This window comes from Nomascus leucogenys, chromosome 7b (assembly GCF_006542625.1).
Source record: "Nomascus leucogenys isolate Asia chromosome 7b, Asia_NLE_v1, whole genome shotgun sequence".
NCBI classification, from domain to species: domain Eukaryota; kingdom Metazoa; phylum Chordata; class Mammalia; order Primates; family Hylobatidae; genus Nomascus; species Nomascus leucogenys.
This window is the reverse complement of record NC_044387.1, coordinates 56,621,221-56,639,247: the sequence shown is the minus strand read 5'-3', so window position 1 is coordinate 56,639,247 and position 18,027 is coordinate 56,621,221. Positions and strand designations below refer to the sequence as shown.

General features: G+C 57.7%; 1 protein-coding gene and 1 non-coding gene across 8 annotated transcripts in view; both read left to right on the top strand.

Moving 5' to 3' along the window:
- AP1B1 (adaptor related protein complex 1 subunit beta 1) overlaps positions 1-17,368 on the top strand; it is a 61,100-nt gene extending 43,732 nt beyond the window's left edge. For 2 of the 7 annotated variants that reach the window (XM_030816052.1, XM_030816053.1), the window contains 10 exons: positions 2,793-2,891; positions 3,411-3,670; positions 4,309-4,510; positions 5,370-5,390; positions 6,011-6,154; positions 10,650-10,795; positions 13,132-13,261; positions 13,515-13,599; positions 14,338-14,424; positions 14,516-17,368. In XM_030816052.1, coding sequence (XP_030671912.1) covers positions 2,793-2,891; positions 3,411-3,670; positions 4,309-4,510; positions 5,370-5,390; positions 6,011-6,154; positions 10,650-10,795; positions 13,132-13,261; positions 13,515-13,599; positions 14,338-14,424; positions 14,516-14,856 — 1,515 coding nt within the window. In that variant the 3' untranslated portion in view covers positions 14,857-17,368. The remainder of the gene's footprint in view (positions 1-2,792; positions 2,892-3,410; positions 3,671-4,308; positions 4,511-5,369; positions 5,391-6,010; positions 6,155-10,649; positions 10,796-13,131; positions 13,262-13,514; positions 13,600-14,337; positions 14,425-14,515) is intronic. The other 5 variants (XM_003258048.4, XM_030816056.1, XM_030816055.1 and 2 more) reach the window with 5 other exon arrangements.
- LOC115836179 lies at positions 11,800-11,895 on the top strand. Its single transcript, XR_004031165.1, has one exon. It is a non-coding gene; the product is annotated as a small nucleolar RNA SNORD125 (small nucleolar RNA).
- Positions 17,369-18,027: the final 659 nt, after the last annotated feature.

Here is an 18,027-nt window from a genome sequence, read left to right as displayed (position 1 = left end):
AGGTGGGAGGATTGCTTGAGCCCGGGAAGTTGAGGCCGCAGTGAGCCAAGATCACACCACTGCACTCCAGCCTGGGGACAGAGCGAGACCTTGTCTCAAAAAAAAAAAAAAAAAGAATACTTGTTTAGTGCTTGACGATTTGGAGTTTTTTGTTTGTTTTAGTGGCTAAATCTCACTATGTTTTGCCCAGGCTAGCCTTGAACTCCTGGGCTCAAAGGATTCTGAATAGCTAGGACTATGGGCCTGCACCACTGCACCAGGCTTGACAATTATGAAACTCATTTTAGATTGTCTTGTTGAATCTTCTCATCCTTGGCTCCTAGGCCTCTCTAGCCATGGACAGCAGACTTAAAAAGTCTTGGTCAGCAGCTGGGCACGGTGGCTCACGCCTGTAATCCCAGTACTTTGGGAGGCCGAGGTGGGCGGATCACCTGAGGTCAGGAGCTCGAGACCAGCCTGGCCAACATGGTGAAACCCTGTCTTTACTAAAAATACAAAAATTAGCCGGGTATGGTGGCGTGTGCCTGTAATCCTAGCTGCTCAGGTGGCTGAGGCAGGAAAATCACTTGAACTCAGGAGGCGGAGGTTGCAGTGAGCTGAGATCACCCCACTGCACTCCAGCTTGGGCAGAAGAGCGAGACTGCATCTCAAAAAAATATATATATATCTTGGCCAGGGTGGTATATCAGCCCAGCCTGTGTCTGGCCCTGTCCTGCCATCCCATCCTGTCTGGATGGCAGGGGTAATGGCATCATTGCAGGAAGGCTGCCCTAAATATGCAGGCTAACGGCCTGAGTGTATTGAGAGGAACTGGAACGGATTGTTGAGCCGGGGCCCTGGGCACCTGGCCAGACCTCCCTCTGGCAATATAGCCCGAGGCATACCTGACCAGAACCACAGCAGATCTGACAGTGATGAATAATTCCAGGCATCTGGCTGACTGGATTGGGAAGAACTTTTTCAAGAGTCCCCGTGTGATGGTAGTGGTGATAATGACTGTGATGATGATAGCTGTTCCGTAGTGAGCAGAATACACAATGCTTCTTTACTTTTTTTTTTTTTTGAGACAAAGTCTCGCTCTTGTCCCCCATGCTGGAGTGCAATGGTGAGATCTCGGCTCACTGCAACCTCTGCCTCCCGGGTTCAAGCAATTCTCCTGCCTCAGCCTCCCAAGTAGCTGGGATTACAGGCGCCTGCCACCAGGCCCGGCTAATTTTTGTATTTTTAGTAAAGACAGGGTTTCACCATGTTGGCCAGGCTGGTCTCGAACTCCTGACCTCAGGTGATCTGCCCACCTCGGCCTCCCAAAGTGCTAGGATTACAGCCGTGAGCCATCGTGCCCAGCCGCTTCTTTACATTTGTGGTTTCATCAACTCTCCTTTAACCCTGTGAGATGTAATGACTGTTTTATACATTAGGAAACTGACTCAGAGAAGCTAAATGACTTGCCCAGGGTCACCCAGCTGAGAAGTGATAGAACTGGAGTTCAAATAAGGTGTGATCTGACTCCAGCTCCAAGCAAGCTGCCATAAGTTGCTGTTTTTAAAGCTCACAAGAATCCCTGAAGTAGGCCACACCTCTCCTTTACAGATGGGGGTAAATGGCTTCCCATTGGCTGCCCAGGCAGGGGCTAGAGTCTGGAAGCCAGATACTGGGCTGCCTCCTGCCTTGGAAACAGCCAGCCTACTGCTCATCTGCTGCTGGCCCACATGTAACCAAATTGCAGACTCTGGTTCGTCCCAGAATTGGAGGACCACATGCCCTCCATTCTGCCTGCTGCTGTCAGCCTTCCCTGCACAAGTGCCCTCCTGCTGGGCAGGTGCCAGAGATGCCGTCAGCATGGCTGCTGCTGGGCTTCCTGCACTGCCACTCCTGCCCTCCTGCTGCAGACCTGTCCCTGGCACAGCCCATGGGCTCCCACTGCCCCTGACTCCAGGAGCCTCAGGCTGCCCCCTTGTCCTAGGACTAGCAAAAATGAGACTGTGACTAAGGAAGGATTATGTGCAGAGACTTGTTCTCGCATAGATGTTTCTTCAGTCAGCAAGTATTTCTTAAGTGCCTGCTATACACCAGGCACTAGATTGGGCAGTAATTAGTGACACGGCAGTAAGCAAGACAGACATCACTCCAGCCCACAGGGGGCTCACTGCACAGGACAGCCAGCAACTGGTGGCGCTGTGAGGGGGTGGAAGAGGCTGCAGAAGCATGGGGGGGTCTGGAGGTGGGGTTGCCATGAGATCTGAAGGATAAGGAGGTGTTGGCCAGGATGAGGGCAGCTTTGGGTATGTTCAGGTGTGTGGCAGGGGCCGGTGGAGGGCCACCAAGAATGATTCCCACCCTCTGGTAGAAGCACAGGTCCTTGACGGCAGGCTCTGTGGGCCCTTCTGCCCCAGTGCCCTGGGCCTCCATGGAACTGTCGCCACTTGTTGACAGATGGTCCCGATAAGAAGCACTCCAGCCACACATGTGAGCTTCTCATAGCTCTGTGAAGTCTAGAGCTCCAACAGGTTTCTAAAACCCTAAGGCTGGACAGCACCCGTGGCCTGCTTGGGTTTGCCAAATAGTCCAGTGCTCAGCTCCTTCCTGAGTGAGTGATGCCGAGGTCTGGCTGCTCAGCAGCACCAACACCTGTGGCGGCCCTTTGCCTGTGTGCCGTGACAGCCCCAAACCTAGAATAGCTATGCTTGGCTTCCAGGGACTTCGAACACCCTTTTCCTCTTCAAGCCTTTTTGGTTTCCCGCTATCCGCATGTGAGGCCCACACTTCCTCCTCGTCACCGCTGTTCCCTGCAGGTCCAGCTGCAGCTGCTGACAGCCATTGTGAAACTCTTTCTGAAGAAGCCAACAGAGACCCAGGAGCTGGTGCAGCAGGTCCTCAGTTTGGCCACTCAGGTGGGTGCCCCAACCTCCCCGCTGTGCCCAGCACAGCCCTCACTCAAGCAGGGGAACTTTTGTCCCAGGAACTAGACCTGGAAGCCAGGCCCGCTCCTAAGACGGGTATCTTGTGGGTGGAACTGGCTTCCAGCCCCAGAGTTACCCAAGCTCCCTGCCTTCAGAGTGCTTAGAACACAAAGTGCAGTGAGGTCAAGTAGTGAAGTTGAGACAAACTAGACAGAGGAGGAGGGCCCATGGAAACCTGCGGGTGTGCGTTGAGGGCAGGAAGGGCAGGCCACAGAGGGCGGTTGGGAGTAGAGGCGGGCATGGCCAGGCTGGAGTAGAGCACCATGGGGAATGAGCCTGGGGCTGGGGAATGGCCCTGTAGGTGGTATAGGGGCAGGCTCATGGGAGCACTCAGGACTGCTGTCCCCATTGGCCACCCCTGTGCCACACCTGGCTCATGGCTGCAGGAAGGTCTCCTCCCTTCTCACCTGGCTGCTCTGAGTTTCATGGGCTTCTCCTCACCCCCACAAGGACTCGGATAACCCAGACCTGCGGGACCGTGGCTACATCTACTGGCGCCTGCTTTCCACGGACCCGGTGGCAGCCAAGGAGGTGGTGTTGGCTGAGAAGCCACTCATCTCTGAAGAGACGGACCTCATTGAGCCCACACTGCTGGACGAGCTTATCTGCTACATCGGCACACTGGCCTCTGTCTACCATAAGCCTCCCAGTGCCTTTGTGGAGGGGGGCCGGGGCGTTGTGCACAAGAGCCTGCCACCTCGCACGGCCTCGTGAGTGAGACTGGCCAGTCGGCCTGAGCCTCCACACCTGCTTCCCCAGTTTAGCAGCACAGGCACTCAGGCCTGGTGTGTTGTCCCCCAGCAAGGCCTGAGTCTGAGGAAAACTGACAACCTTTTATCAGCTATTTATTATACATGAGGTATTTGCTAGATGACCTCATTCCATCCTAATGACAATGCTGAGAGCAAATGTCCCCATTCTTCAGGTGGGAACAAGAGACAAGGAGAGCTTGAGGGACTGGTCCAGGATCTCACAGCCAGCAGAGCTGGGACTCAGACCAGTTCTGTCTCATTCCAGATGCCTGTCCATGCCTCCTCCTGTGCTGTTCCCAGGTGGTTGGTGTGGCCTGGTGGCACCATCCTAGGGCACTGGCATCCAGTTTTCTCCTTAGCATGGGCTGAGGGCTAGAAGCAGGCGGCCCTCTCCCTTCACTCATCCTTACGGAGGACCTGAAAGATGGACCTGCTGTGGGAATGAGAATGGGGAAGCAGTGGGGCTGTGTGGACAGCCCTGTCGGGGACAGTGAGGAGACTCAGTGCCTGTCCTGGGGGAGGTGCCTGGAGGCTGGGGTCTCTTTGACCTTCCTGAGACATCCTGATGCCTCCACCCTACTTCTGTGTCCCGGCAGGAGTGAGAGCGCAGAGAGCCCTGAGACAGCCCCTACTGGAGCACCTCCTGGGGAGCAGCCAGATGTCATCCCCGCCCAGGGCGACCTGCTGGGTGACCTCCTCAACCTGGACCTCGGCCCCCCAGTGAGCGGCCCACCCCTGGCCACCTCCTCAGTGCAGATGGGAGCTGTGGACCTTCTTGGCGGTGGCCTTGACAGCCTGGTATGTCGTGGGCCCCCTCTGGATGATGTTGATAATGATCCTCAGAGGAGCAGTCACTGAACTCCCCTCCATGCCAGGCACCAGCTGAGTGCCTCAAGTACATTATATAGAGTCTTTACCATTTACCCTCGGAGGTGATTGCATAGCTCCCTACTTATGATGAGAAAACCAAGGCTTAGAGAGGCCTGTCAGCCCCTGAGTGGCAGACAGGATTCCACCCCCTTGTTGGACCCTCGAGTCCCAGGAGACCCTGGGCAGGGAGGCCCATCCTAGCCCTTGCCCTGATCCTGGCATCATAGTCACCTTTGCCTTGTAAGGCTAGGGTGTTCCTGGCTTCGAGGAAACAGACTTGTGTCCACTTACACTCATGCAGCCCCAGCTGGGAATAGCAGCCCAGCCAGGCCTATTTGAGAGGGCATGGGAGGCCGGGGAGAGAGGGGAGTGGGAAGACAGTAGGGAGGGGAGTGGTGAGACTGACTTGGTTATCTCCCTGGGGCTTCCTCAGGCAACTGGCAGGGCCATATGTGGGGGCGGCTAAGCCTCTTCATTTGGCTGTGCTCAGCTCAGGTCCGCACGGTGGCAGCATGGGGGCAGGAGACTGGCGATCAGTGCTGCTAGGGTAAGGCAGGAAGGGCTGTGGTGCAGGACAGGTGCTGGGGTAAAGGTGTGGGGTAGTGCCTTTTATAGAGACAGGGTCTGGGCCTCTCGCCAGACCTCACACCACACTCCTCTCGGATGGAGCTACCGTTGACTAATCTCCCTCTTTCCCTTCTCTCTCTTGTTTCTCTGTCTTCCTTCCTGGCTTTTTCTCTCTGCATGTGGCTGCCTGTTCTCTTCACCTGCCTGCTTCTGCTTGGAGATGGGGGATGAGCCTGAAGGGGTATGGTTCAACCCTTGCGTCACCAAGCCTTCGTCCTTGCTCCTCCCGAAAGCGCTGGCCCAGCATCCCAAGGGGCGGGGGCGGGTGATGTCACAGCAGCCCCCACCTGCTGAGCCCCTGCCTTGGTCCAGCATCCTGGCAGCCTCTGTCTTGACCAGCTGGCATCTGGCTGCCACTGGGCCCCATAGCCATGGATTCTTGCCCACTCCTCACTACCCCATGACACGTCGCCTTGTCATCCCGGGGATTGCCAGCCCTCAGTCCCACAACCCCTCTCTGATGTCCTGGAGGGAGAGCACCCATCTGCGTAGCATGTCTCCACCCAGCCGTGTGTCTTGGGACCTCCTTTTATCCATAGGCTGAGTGTCAATTTGGGAGTGTCCCCAGCCCTTTCCCAGAGGTTACTCCTAAGGCTCAAGGCTTGCAGGGCATGGGAGGGCTCAGCCTCTCTTCTCCACCCACCTCTCTCTGTCTCGTTTCTGTAATTTAGAGTTGATATGGAGGCTGTCCTGCCCCCCGCCCCCAGTGTATTCTGAAGGGCCAGGTGGCTCTACTCATTCCCAGACCCTGATGTCTTTGCCTCTTGACGCCCACCTTTGACTCTTTCCCTCCCTTTCCAGATTGGGGGCACCAACTTCGTGGCACCTCCAACAGCAGCAGTACCAGCCAATCTTGGAGCACCCATCGGCAGTGGCCTGAATGACCTCTTTGACCTGACGAGTGGCGTGGGCACCCTGTCAGGATCATATGTGGCTCCCAAAGCAGTAAGTCACTTGTCTTCTCTCTTGGCAAGAGCAGAGAGAAGTTATAGAGACTGGCATGTGGGCTCCTTTAAATGGCCTCGGCCATGGAATTGGCTCAGGCCAGCGCTGATGAGGGAAGCTGGGGGCCACAGGGGCACTGAGGAAGAGGAGCGAAGTCAAGCTTGGTGGGTACCTAGGAAGGCTTTCCAGAGGAGTCGCAGGACCTCATTAGCTGAACAAAAGCGGGTAGGGGCTCCAGACCAAGGGAACAGCCTGTGGTAAGGCCTGGACGGAAGGGAGACCCCGGCCTCTGTGAGGGAATCAGCAGAGGCCTGTCAGGTGGGAGCAGTAGTTCTCAGTGCCATCAGACCCAGCACCCCTTAGTCATCATAGACATTTTACATTGTCACTGTTCCTCTCCTTAAATGCAATTGGTGGGCTGTGTAACCTACCTACACATAGCATTCCAAAAATACTCAGTCGCTTTCACTGCATGGAGGAGACATAAAAGGAAGAGAATAAAGTGTATGTATCAATGTTAGAAACGTCTGGGCATGCCTGCCTGCTCACCCTAGAAGACACGAAGTTGTCAGGTGTTTGCTGCAGGGCAAAGTCACTGTGACTGTGGCAACCACAGTCTGGGTGTTTGTAGCCTGGACCCCATGAGTGGTTTGGCCAGTGGTGCCATTTGTTTCTGAAGTGGTCACTGACTCCCAGTAAGGTTCGGAGTAAGATAAAGAACAGGCTTCCCTCGATTTTCCTGAGAATTGTAATCCTGGAAGTCTCAGGATATGTTGAAACCATGCAGAAAATACTGGAAGGACGCAGGACAGTTGCTTGTTGTGGGGTGGTTGTCCCCATGGTAGGACGTCCAGCATCCCTGACTCCAGCCCACTACATGTTATGCCGCCTGAAGATGCCCACAGACGCCCACTATGCCACCTAGGGCACACCCCCGAGACTCCTGGCTAGACTAGGGATCAGCGAAGGAGGAAGCTGGCAAGGCTGGCGGGCCAGGCTGAGCGTTTCTTCTTGATCCCGGCACAGCCAGAGCCATTGGAAAGTTTTAAGCAAAGAGATGAACCAGTCTGATTTGCACTTGAGAAAGATGGCTGCGTCTGCAGAGAAGGGGTGGGACAGAAGCACCAGCCCCGGGGGATTTTGTGGCAGGGAGGAGGAGTCCTGGGGCAGCAGGACCACGGGGGCTCTTGTGGGTGGAAACAGTGGCCAGACTTGAGAGCTCCCTGAGAGGGAGGAGCCGGGGCTGAGGGAAGGGAGAGCTGAGTTTGGGGTGTGAGGACATGCAGGCCGGGCACTGAGGAGAGCTCAGTGTGGGCCATGTTGTCAGTGTCAAGGAAGCTGCCAGAGGGGACCAACCTGGCCTGATGTCCTCATCACACTCAGATCAGAAGTTGTGTTTGCCACAGCCCCCCTCTCTCTTCTGAGGTCCCCACCCCAAAGCAGGATACAGTTGGGGGTCAGGGGCAGTGACAGCTCTGTCATGACTAGGGAGCCATGAGCCAGCACCTCCCCACCCCCTGAGCTGGCTTTCCCCACTATATGCCAGCTGCACCTGCAGTGGTGGTGACTGGAGCCCCTGGCAGGGTCTGGGCACTGAGAGGCCCACAGCAGACAGCAGCTCTGACACTAGTAGCCGCACACTTCCTTGTAGGGACAGCACAGCATTCCACAGCCACCACCAGTACGTCCTCCTCCTAGCAGCCCTTTGTGGCTCTTTCTCCTATTTCGTGGTTGAGAAATCCTAGTGCTTTTGCCTAAGGTCACATAGCTGGTGACAGAGTCTGGAAGTGAAAGCAAGTGACACTAAAGCCTCTGCTCCAGACCCCTACATGATGGTCCCCACAGAGCATGAGAACCACCTGTGCACCTGCCTTCATGCATGGGGTGTCAGGGCCAGCAGGGCCAAGGGAATGTAGAATCGTGGCATAATGTACAGCATGTGCAGTTGACTTACTACCTGGATTGGCTGCACCAAGGCATGAGGCCAACCCGTACCCGCCAGAAGCCAAATATCACAGGCATACAAAGCAGGACTAAGGGACAGAGAACAGCAAAGACTCCTGTAACCCTCTGGGTGCCAGCCCTTGCCAGGCACTGCAGAGCTGCCAGGAAAAGAAAGCCTGGAGCTGGCCTTTGGCAAGCTGGCACTAGGCTTGTGTGTTCATCTTTTTTTTTTTTTTTTTTGAGACAGTTTTGCTTTTGTCACCCAGGCTGGAGTGCAATGGTGCGATCTCAGCTCACTGCAACCTCTGTCTCCGGGGTTCAAGCGATTCTCCTGCCTCAGCCTCCCGAAGTAGCTGGGATTACAGGCACCTGCCACCATGCCTAGCTAATTATTTGTATTTTTAGTAAAGACAGGATTTCATTATGTTGGCCAGGCTAGTCTTGAACTTGTGACCTCAGGTGATCCACCTGCCTCGGCCTCCCAAAGTGCTGGAGTTACAGGTGTGAGCCACCGCACCCAGCCATGTGTTTGTCTTACCAGTGTTATCCCTGCTTTGTCTTCGTGAAGGGTCAGATGAGTGTATCCAACAGAGCATGCTGGAAAGGAGAGGGGAGGGGATCTCCTAGTCAGGAGTCATCAGGGCAGGCTACCTGGAGGCGTTTTTCTGCCACGGGCAGGACTTTCCCCACTGCCTTGGTCATGGGAGGGTTCTAGGGTGTGGGTGCACTCTCCCTTCATAATCAGTCCGTAGGTATCCACATCTTCCTAACAGCGCTGTGGCCACCTGGATTTGTTCATTCCTCATGCTTGTGGGGTTAAAGACATTGGCCAACCCTGTTGGTCTAAGGGAATGAGGCTGTCTGTGCATAAGAACTTTTGGGTTCCTCACCATTTGGGTCAGCTGGTGGTGACAGTTCATTGGTTCATCCAGTAAAGATTGAAGATTGTTCTGTTGGGACCTGTGTGAGACGCCATGAACCCACAGTGACCAAGAGCAGTGCGGTCCCCATCCCCAGCCATGGGCGACTGAGAGAGGGCCACGGGAAAGAAGGCCTGATGGGGGGCCCCCGGGGGTCAGGTTCAGCCAGCCTCTGCGTACTCTCAGCCGCCGCGGAACAGCCGAGAACAAAAGCAGCGTGCTTTCTGTCCTTACAGATCTGTCCAGGGGGTGTGCTCAGGGTTAACGGAGCAGGATGGGGGTGGGGAGGCGCTTTCAAAGCAGAGGGAACAGCTGGTGTGAGGTCCCAGGGGCAGGGGCAAGCCAAGCCTGGGGAGCAGATGGGCACCAGGCTGTGGAGGCCCAGACTGTGGAGGCCAAGGCCCGTGGAGGCCATTGCAGGATTGGAAGGAGTTTCTCAGGGTGCCATGATCAGATTTGCATTTCACAAGATAACATCAGCTGCTGTGGAAAGGGGGAGAGGGCGGAAATGGGGCGCCACCTGGCAGCTGCTGTCTTACCTGGGAAATCTGGTGGCAGTTTAGATGCTGGTGGCGCCTCTGGAGATGGAGAGAAATGGAGGCCCTGGAGGCAGATGTAAGAGGTGGCCTTCACCGGACTTGGGTTGCGTGACTGTCTCAAGGGGGTTAGGGTGGGGTGGCAGGCTGGTGCCTGATGTTTCTGTGGTTTCTGGCCTGGCAACCTGAGAGGCAGTGGGACCTTTGTTGGCACTGAGTGCGCTTGCGGAAGCTGTCGGTGGGGTCTGAGCCTTTTGACCTCAAGGGGCCTGTGAGCCATCCACGGGAGAGTAACCGCCTGAGAGGCATTTGTGAGTCCGCAGGATGCCGCTGGCGGATGTCTTCCATGGCAGGGCTCTAACTCATGCTGTTTGCTCAGCAAACACTCCCCGGACGCTGGTTTCACACCAGGCTCTGAGCCAAGGTGGTAAAGACAGAAAAACAGAGCCTTTCCCTCAGCGAGCTCTCTGAGTACAGGGGAGACAGACACAAGCTCATATTTATCTGCCATAACATCACTGGGGCGAGGGAGCCTGGGGGCAGGGTTCCAGGAGGAGGTGGTTCTTGAGCTGAGACTCGAATGACAAGGGCAGCCAAGCAGCGGAAGGCCTGCCAGGCGAGGGGTCCTCTTAGGTACTGTCCTTGGTCAGACCGGTTTCTACAGCCGAAGGCCAGCCCTGCCTCCTGCAAGAGAGGACGGGTGGTGATAGCCAGGAAGGCCCAGGCTCTGGCCGAGGCGCAGGATGCCATTGGGCAGTGAGCTCTGTCCTTAGCTCATGGCCTCCCTCAGCCCTACTTCCCAAGTGATCCCTCCATTGCCCTCTGAGGACTCAACGTCAGCCCTGGAGTGCCAAAGTGCCTCCCCACCCCGAGCTGCTCCGCGAGGCAGCCCGTCATGGCGGTGGCCCTGGGTGGTACATGGGATTGTTCTGTTCCCAGTACACACCTGTTCATCCCCTAGCAGTAAAGGTGGGGGTGCTGGATCTGGGAGGCCCCTGCAGGAGAGAGAGAGAAAAAGCACCCTCAGGTGGGCTGTTGAGTTTGGGCTGCGGGAAGAGGCACCCACCCGCCCCCTCCGCACCCTCTTCCCTGCAGGTCTGGCTCCCAGCCATGAAGGCTAAGGGGCTGGAGATCTCGGGCACCTTCACCCGCCAGGTGGGCTCCATCTCCATGGACCTGCAGCTGACCAACAAGGCCTTGCAGGTCATGACCGACTTTGCCATCCAGTTCAACCGCAACAGGTGAGAGCTCCCTGAGGCCAGCACACCTCGCAAGGGGAGGCCTGTGAGAGAACCCACTCGGAGTCTGTTCTGGGGACTGCAGGCAGGGGTGGGGGCTGTAGAGGGAAGGGCAATGCCCCTTTTCTGAAGGATGTTCCCTACCACCCCTCGGGCCAAAACTCTCTAAAGCACTAGGTTTTGTTTGTTTTTTTTCTTTTGGAGACATAGTCTCGCTCTGTCACACAGGCTGGAGTGCAGCAGTGCCATCTCGGCTCACTTCGGCCTCCACCTCCTGGGTTCAAGCAATTCTTCCACCTCAGCCTCCCGAGTAACTGGGACTACAGGCGCATGCCACCGCGCCTGGCTGATTTTTTGTATTTTTAGTAGAGATGGGGTTTCACCATCTTGCCCAGGCTGGTCTCGAACTCCTGAGCTCAGGCAATCCGCCCACCTCGGCCTCCCAAAGTGCTGGGATTATCGGTGTGAGCGACCATGCTCAGCCAAGCAGTGGGATTTTTACCCCCAAGTGGCCTCTTCATATGGACTCCAAAGTACCAGGCAGAGTGGGAAAGGACGTCTTTCCTTTTAGTTTTTTTTTTTTTTTAGATGGCCTCAGTGTATTGCCCAGGTTGGTGTTGAACCCTTGGGCTCAAGCAATCCTCCTGCCTCAGCCTCCTGGGTCTCTAGGACTACAGGTGTACGCCACCACACCTGGCCCCCCTTATTTTTGCCTCCAGAGTCCAAAGGAGTGTTTTACAGACAGAAACGCCCTGCTCCAGCTGAGAAGCCCACCTCTGGCAAACACCCCACATAGGAGGGGCCTATCTTAGGGACCAACTCTCAGAAGGCTGGTGGGGAGTGGGCCTGCCTACCAGCCTCCCCATTGTGGCAGAGGATTAAAGTGTCAGATGGGGCCTCTGGGAGTGGTAGCTGCTTCAGGCCCCTCCCCACCAGGTCCGCTACACTGGGTGTCAGTGGGAAGATTGCATCATGGACCCAGCCAGTGAGGCTAGGGCTCCCTGGGGACCCCTGGCAGCCCCTCCTGATGATTCTTCTTCCTGAGCACGCTCATGATGAGCAAACTGAGCCTCTAAGAAGTTGACTGAAGGGGCTGCTTACCCAAGGAAGCCTGGGGGCCAGTAGGTCCTGACCCTTGGGCAGACCGGGGCTGGGGTGGCTCTGCCACTTACCCTCATGTGACCCTGGAGGCCACAGAAGTGCACCAGGCTCCGAGAGGTGGTTCCAATGGTTGCCTCCAGCAAACTTACTGTGTGCTGAATGCTTCCTGGAAACCAGGCCCTGTGCCACCGGCTTGGAGTATTGTCTCGCTTGAGCCACTTGATGGCCCAGCAAAGTCACTGCCATCACCCCTTTTTAGTAGGTAATGACACCTGGGCTCCTTGGACAGCTCACATAGTGGGCAGTAGTGGAGCTCCCAGGAAAGCCTAGTGTGCTGAGCCACCAAGCGGACCTGGGGTTCCCCAAATGGTCTCCCTCTGTGTCCCAGGCAGGCTGATGGCTTCTTGGGGAGAGCACAGGCTGGGGTTAGACAGCTGAAACTCTGATTCTCAGCAGTGCCCTCACCCTTTGGGGTCTGACACAGGCCTGCTCCTCCCTGAGACAGTGTCCTCATCTAGAGGATAGGAAGAGGTGTACCTGTCTCTGTTTTTATGAGGCTAGGAACAGGTGTAATATTGAATCCGCAGCCTGGGTGTACTCAGCTCTCGGTTTGTGCCCCCAGTCCCATGCCCTCTGACTTATCTTCCAAGAGCCTGCGGCTGGCATGTCTCACACCCATGAGGATCTTCCTAATTTGCCACTGTGCTGCTTTGCAGAGAAGCAGAGCTTTCCTGAATCTCTCTGTGGCCACTGTGTGACTTGGCAAGTTCTGGCCAAGAGAGTAAAATCTAGCGTCTTGCTTGGGATGGTCAGATCCCTTCTGGGAGTTGAGGATTGGCAGCAGAGACTTGGGTGGTCCCAGAGTTTTCAAGGTAGAAGCAGCTTATACTCCAGGCCCCTGGCATTAGACAGAGCTCCTTGAGGGCAGGACAGGGCAAGGCCTGCTTACCTGGGCCCACCAGTGCCTGGCCAGAGGAGAGGAACAGAGCTGGGCTTCAGGCCTGCAGCCAGGCTGGGGCAGAGCGATTGGCCTGGGGCTCTTTCTTTCTGTCCACATGGCCATCTGGGGGAGGGGAACCAGAGCCCATCCTTCTCTCCAGGGTCCAGAACATGGGTAGGCTGGCACGGTGAGAGGCCCCCTGCCAACCACAGCCCCAGCTCCTGAGCCGGAGGAGCTCACCTGTCCCGCATCAGCACCTGCTCCCCCTGCCACCCCTGCGGGGCTTCTCTCTCCCCAGCTTTGGCCTGGCCCCCGCCGCCCCCCTCCAGGTCCACGCGCCACTCAGCCCCAACCAGACAGTGGAGATCTCCCTGCCTCTCAGCACGGTGGGCTCGGTCATGAAGATGGAGCCTCTGAACAACCTCCAGGTGGGTTCCGGGCAGGGCAGGCACCCCAGTCCTTATCCACCCACCAGCTGGGCCCCACTGGGGTCAGCAGAAGGTCATTTCTGCGGAGTCATGCTCTTAGCTGCAGATGTGTTGGGGAGGCCCAGGTCAGAGAATGAAGGGGTGTGTTTACCAGGGAAGGCCCTGGGAGAGAATCTGTTCATCGACGCTCTTCCTGGGGCTTCAGAGGTGGCATCAAGCCCCAGAGACTGACTGGGGACCCCCTTGTGCCTAGGTGGCTGTGAAGAACAACATCGATGTCTTCTACTTCAGCACCTTATACCCACTGCACATCCTCTTTGTGGAGGATGGGAAGATGGGTGAGTCATGAGGGAGCCCTCTGGGGTACCTGAAATGGGGCTGTGGCTTGGGAACCTGGCCAAGGTGGTGCCTTTACCAAGGTCCAGATGGACTGCCTTGCCCATAACGGAGTCGGGGAGTCGCTGCTTCCCTACAGGGCCTGGAGTGAGGGGTATACCCAGGACCCCCCCGGCCTTAGTGGCCAGTTCTGGTCTGGCAGGTGGGCTTTGCCACATGGAACTCACCCCACTCCCAGGCTCTCCTGCTCGCTCCTCAGCCTTGTCCCATGGGCTACAGAGAGCCCAGGTCATGCCCCACGCCTGGTAACCCCCTCTTCTGTGCCCTTGCTGGAACCCCCAAGAAGGGTGTTGATTACAGCACACAGACGGCCTGCACCATGCCCCTGGCTGCGTGGAGCCCTTGGCCCATGTCATCTCTTGCTTGCCACAGAAGCCCTGCACGGGAGGCTGTGACTAACGAGCAGGCTGCTCACCGAGGAGGAGGAAGGCGTGTGGGGGTGGGGAGGGGAGATCCAAGGCCCGGAGGCAGAAAGGCAGGGTCATTTGGAAGCGGCACTGGGGCCTCCCTCACAGAGCAGAGGGTGTGCTCAGGGAAGCAGGAGGGCTGTGTGGCAGCTAGTGCCTGTCCTCAGCTTTCACGTGGCACAGTAAAGGCCAGACCCATTTCCTGCTGAGCTACAGAGGGCCCACAGGTTTATGAGGGGCCCGCCTCTCATCCCCACCCTGCTCACCCCGCAGACCGGCAGATGTTCCTGGCCACATGGAAGGATATTCCCAATGAGAATGAGGCCCAGTTCCAGATCAGAGACTGTCCCCTTAATGCAGGTGAGGATTCCGAGCCCCCGACCCCAGCCCCTCACCTGTACCCAGGCCCCCGCAACTGACTGGGGCCTCCCACGGCCATGTGACCCCACAGAGGCTGCGAGCAGCAAGCTGCAGAGCAGCAACATCTTCACTGTCGCCAAGAGGAACGTGGAGGGCCAGGACATGCTCTACCAGTCTCTGAAGCTGACCAACGGCATCTGGGTGCTGGCAGAGCTGCGGATCCAGCCGGGCAACCCCAGCTGCACGGTGAGAGCCCCGGCACCCGCCCTGCGGCCTTGGAGCCTCCCCTTCATCCCATGCCAGGAGGTGGCTCTGGTGGAGGACGCGGTCCAAGCATCCCTTCAAACCTGGCTTGAACTAGAATCAGTTCGGTCCCTGAGAAGGACCTTTCTAGAAAGCTTCCAAATCAACCCTGTCAGGTTACCCAGATAAGACACCAATTGGGTCTCAGAACAGTGACTTGGACTAGAAGATTGTGTAAAATTGGGCCCTGTGAGGTGGTGCAGTTGGTTTGGCACCCCTGACTGGGAAGTGGCATTGCTGGGCACAGGCCCTGGCCCTGTCCTGTGAGTGCCTGCATGTCTAGCTGGGAGGACATCGGTTCCCAGGAGCCTGAACTTCCCAGCTTTTGAGGTGGACCTGTCAGAGAATGGCTTCTCTGGGGCACACAGTTGTCCTGGAGGCCTGTGCCGCTGTTCCAGGGCCCTGGACAGCCCCAAGCTCTGCTTCTCCCCCCCACCCCTGAGTCTCTGGCAGGCATGGCCCTCCAGACACTGCCCCTCCTGGGCCCTGCTGGCAGCGCTGGTCGGTGGGGGGCTGTGGCGTGGCTTCGGTGGTGGTAACTTCCGTCTTCCTGTGTTTGGTTGCTGCATGTCACCTTCCCTGCTGGTGCCCGTGGTGCAGGACTTAGAGGTTAGCAGATCGCTTTCTCTTTCCCCGTCCGCCCTCCCCAGCCTTGTCTCCTGTCATGGCACCCATGCACCCCATCTCTCCCGTCTGCACCTCATCTCTTGGCCTCACCTCACCCAGGGGGCTTCAGCCAGGTGGCCCTGATTGAGGTGCTGACATCCCACTTCCACACATTCACAGTGTGCACAGAGCGCTTCCTAGGAGACCTGGAGGGCCCGTGGGCTGCTGCTGACCTGCGGAACTCCATTGTTCCCACTTCCTAACTGCACCCTGCAGAATGAGTGCTTTAGAGTGGATGGGTGGGGACTCCTCTCTCCTCTGCCTGTGATCTCAAGCTCAGGCCCCAGAGCGGAGGCAAAGTCTCTACCGTGTCTGCTTCCTACACAGGAAACCAGGAATGAGCCCAGCACCCCTCCAGGCTCCCTTCCAGCCCTCCGCACCCCCTCGGGATTTTCTGCAGGCTTCAGTCCTGAGGACCCCAGACCTTCAGGGACTCTGGGGGGCCAGGCAGCCCTCAGGGTGGGGGCCGGGCACTCCCTGGCAGCCTCCGGCTCATGACTCACACTGCTCACTAGCAGGGCTCTGGTGACTGGGCTGACAGCAGGTGTGTGGGCTGCAAGTATATTTGGTCCACACCCGGCTGGCTGCGACAGCCGCCCCCTCCGCTTTACCTCACATCTGTGCCAGGCGCAGCTGCCGCCAGGCTGTGTGCACTCCACGCTGTCCCATTGGTTCCTGCTCTCTTCCCCACCCCCTTCCTTCCTGAGAGGAACCCCAGGGATGAGCGCTCTTTCCCCCGACCCCTCTCTCCCCTGCAGCTGTCCCTGAAGTGTCGAGCGCCAGAGGTGTCCCAGCACGTGTACCAGGCCTACGAGACCATCCTCAAGAACTGAGGCCCCGGCCAGCGCCTGCCCCAGCCTTCTGCCCGCCCCATCGAGGAGGCCCCTCGGGGGGCAGCACATCTTCCTCCTCGCAGGAGGGACCAGGCGGGGCTCCTGGCCACTCAGTGGGCTCCCTGGTCCTGATGGCAGAACCCACCCGATCCCTGGGGTAGGGCACCACCCCCTCCTGGGGTGAGAGCGCAATGCACTCCCGTGCTCCGGGACACCCCTGCTCCTGTGGCTGTGATGGGGGTTAGGTGAGGAGGGGACCAAAGGAAACAGAGCCAGAGCAACCACAGAAGCTGTGCCTGAAGGGTGAGTGTGGAGCTTGCCCCTCCGGCTCACAGCCCCGGCAGCCCCTGGCTCCTTGGTCTCTCCGGTTGGTGTTAAAGGGCCCTCCACTGCCACCTCTCATGGGATGGACCCTGCCAACCTGGCTTGGGTGTGCAGGGAGGGGTCCCTTTGGTACCAGGAGAGCTGCTCACTTAGGGCCTGGGGCTCAAGGAGCTGTAGGTGCCGGCAGAGGGGCAGAGGTAGGTTGGGAGGAGCCCAGGGCCTGCACCACCCACTTGCAGCCACCAGGCTGGTGCCCTGCAGCTGTGCCAGTTGGGCCACAGCCTCCCAAGTGCTGACCCACATGGTCAAGACCAGGCAGAAGCTCCCAGAGCCCCTGTCTTGGGCTCCCCCGCCACACTGGCAGCTGCACTATCCCCAACTCCCCACTTCTGCCCCAAGGGTGGTCACTGCCTGTGATGCATTCCTCAGTGTCGCCTCTGAGCCCAGGCCTCCTGCAACAGAGACTGAGCCGAGAAATGGGGCTGGGTGAGCGGGTGCGCCTCCTGTTTAGGTTTCTTCGGGGTTTCTCTGTAGTGTCTGCTGCCCTCCTCCTGGCCTCCCAGGTTTCAGTTGTGTCTGACAGAGCATTAGGTTTTCCTGTTACTGCTGTTTAATAATAAAGAAAGATTCGGCTTTTGGCAATCACGGACACTTTTTTCCGCTCCACTGAATGTCAGGATTGAAAGCTGCTTCCGAGTGGTTGGGGATGGTTTTCTGACCCTACGGTAACTAGATCTAATACATATCATCAGAAAATATATATTGTATGTTTACTCTTATTTTCAGAAAGAGAAAATGAATAAAAATGATGATATCAAGTGTGTCCCCAGCCAGTGTGTCAGGCCCGAGGCTCTTCTGGGTGGGAGTCCCGGGCTGCAGGGACCCCAGGGTCAAAGGCTCCAGTGGTATGTGTGGCAGCAGCCCCTCCCGTGGCACTCTGAGGACAGTGCCTTCCCTCCATCCTATCCTTGGCAAACTGACTGCTGCAGCCTGCTGCTGTCCCTGGCCCCTCTCCTGCCGTTGATCCCACCTCCCACAGAGCTGACGCTGCCTCGCCTTGTGATGCTGGCCAGAAGGCTGGGCTCCCCTTGTGGTTTTCCTCAGCTCCCTGCCATCTGGGAGGCTCCAGGGGCCGTGGGAGATCCCCTGATCAGGGGCGGCCGTGTGAGAGGGGGTGGGCGTGTGGACCAGGCCAGCCACCACCGAGGACACCTTGTGTGGCCCCAGTCCTGGCACCGGCCTGGCTCCTAGTGAGGGTGGCCAGACCCTGGGCAGGGCTTCGTCGGCTGAGCTGCCTCCTGGCTGGTGGGCCTCAGCCTGCTTCTGAGGGAGGAGCAGCCCAGGTGTCCCTCAGCCTGTTTCAGCCCCAGCCGCTCCCTTGTGTTCTATCTGCACTTAGTCCCCCAACATGCTGCCCACCTCACACACACCACTGCCTTCCTGGCTGCTGGAAGCTGGATGAGACAGCCTGCCCTCT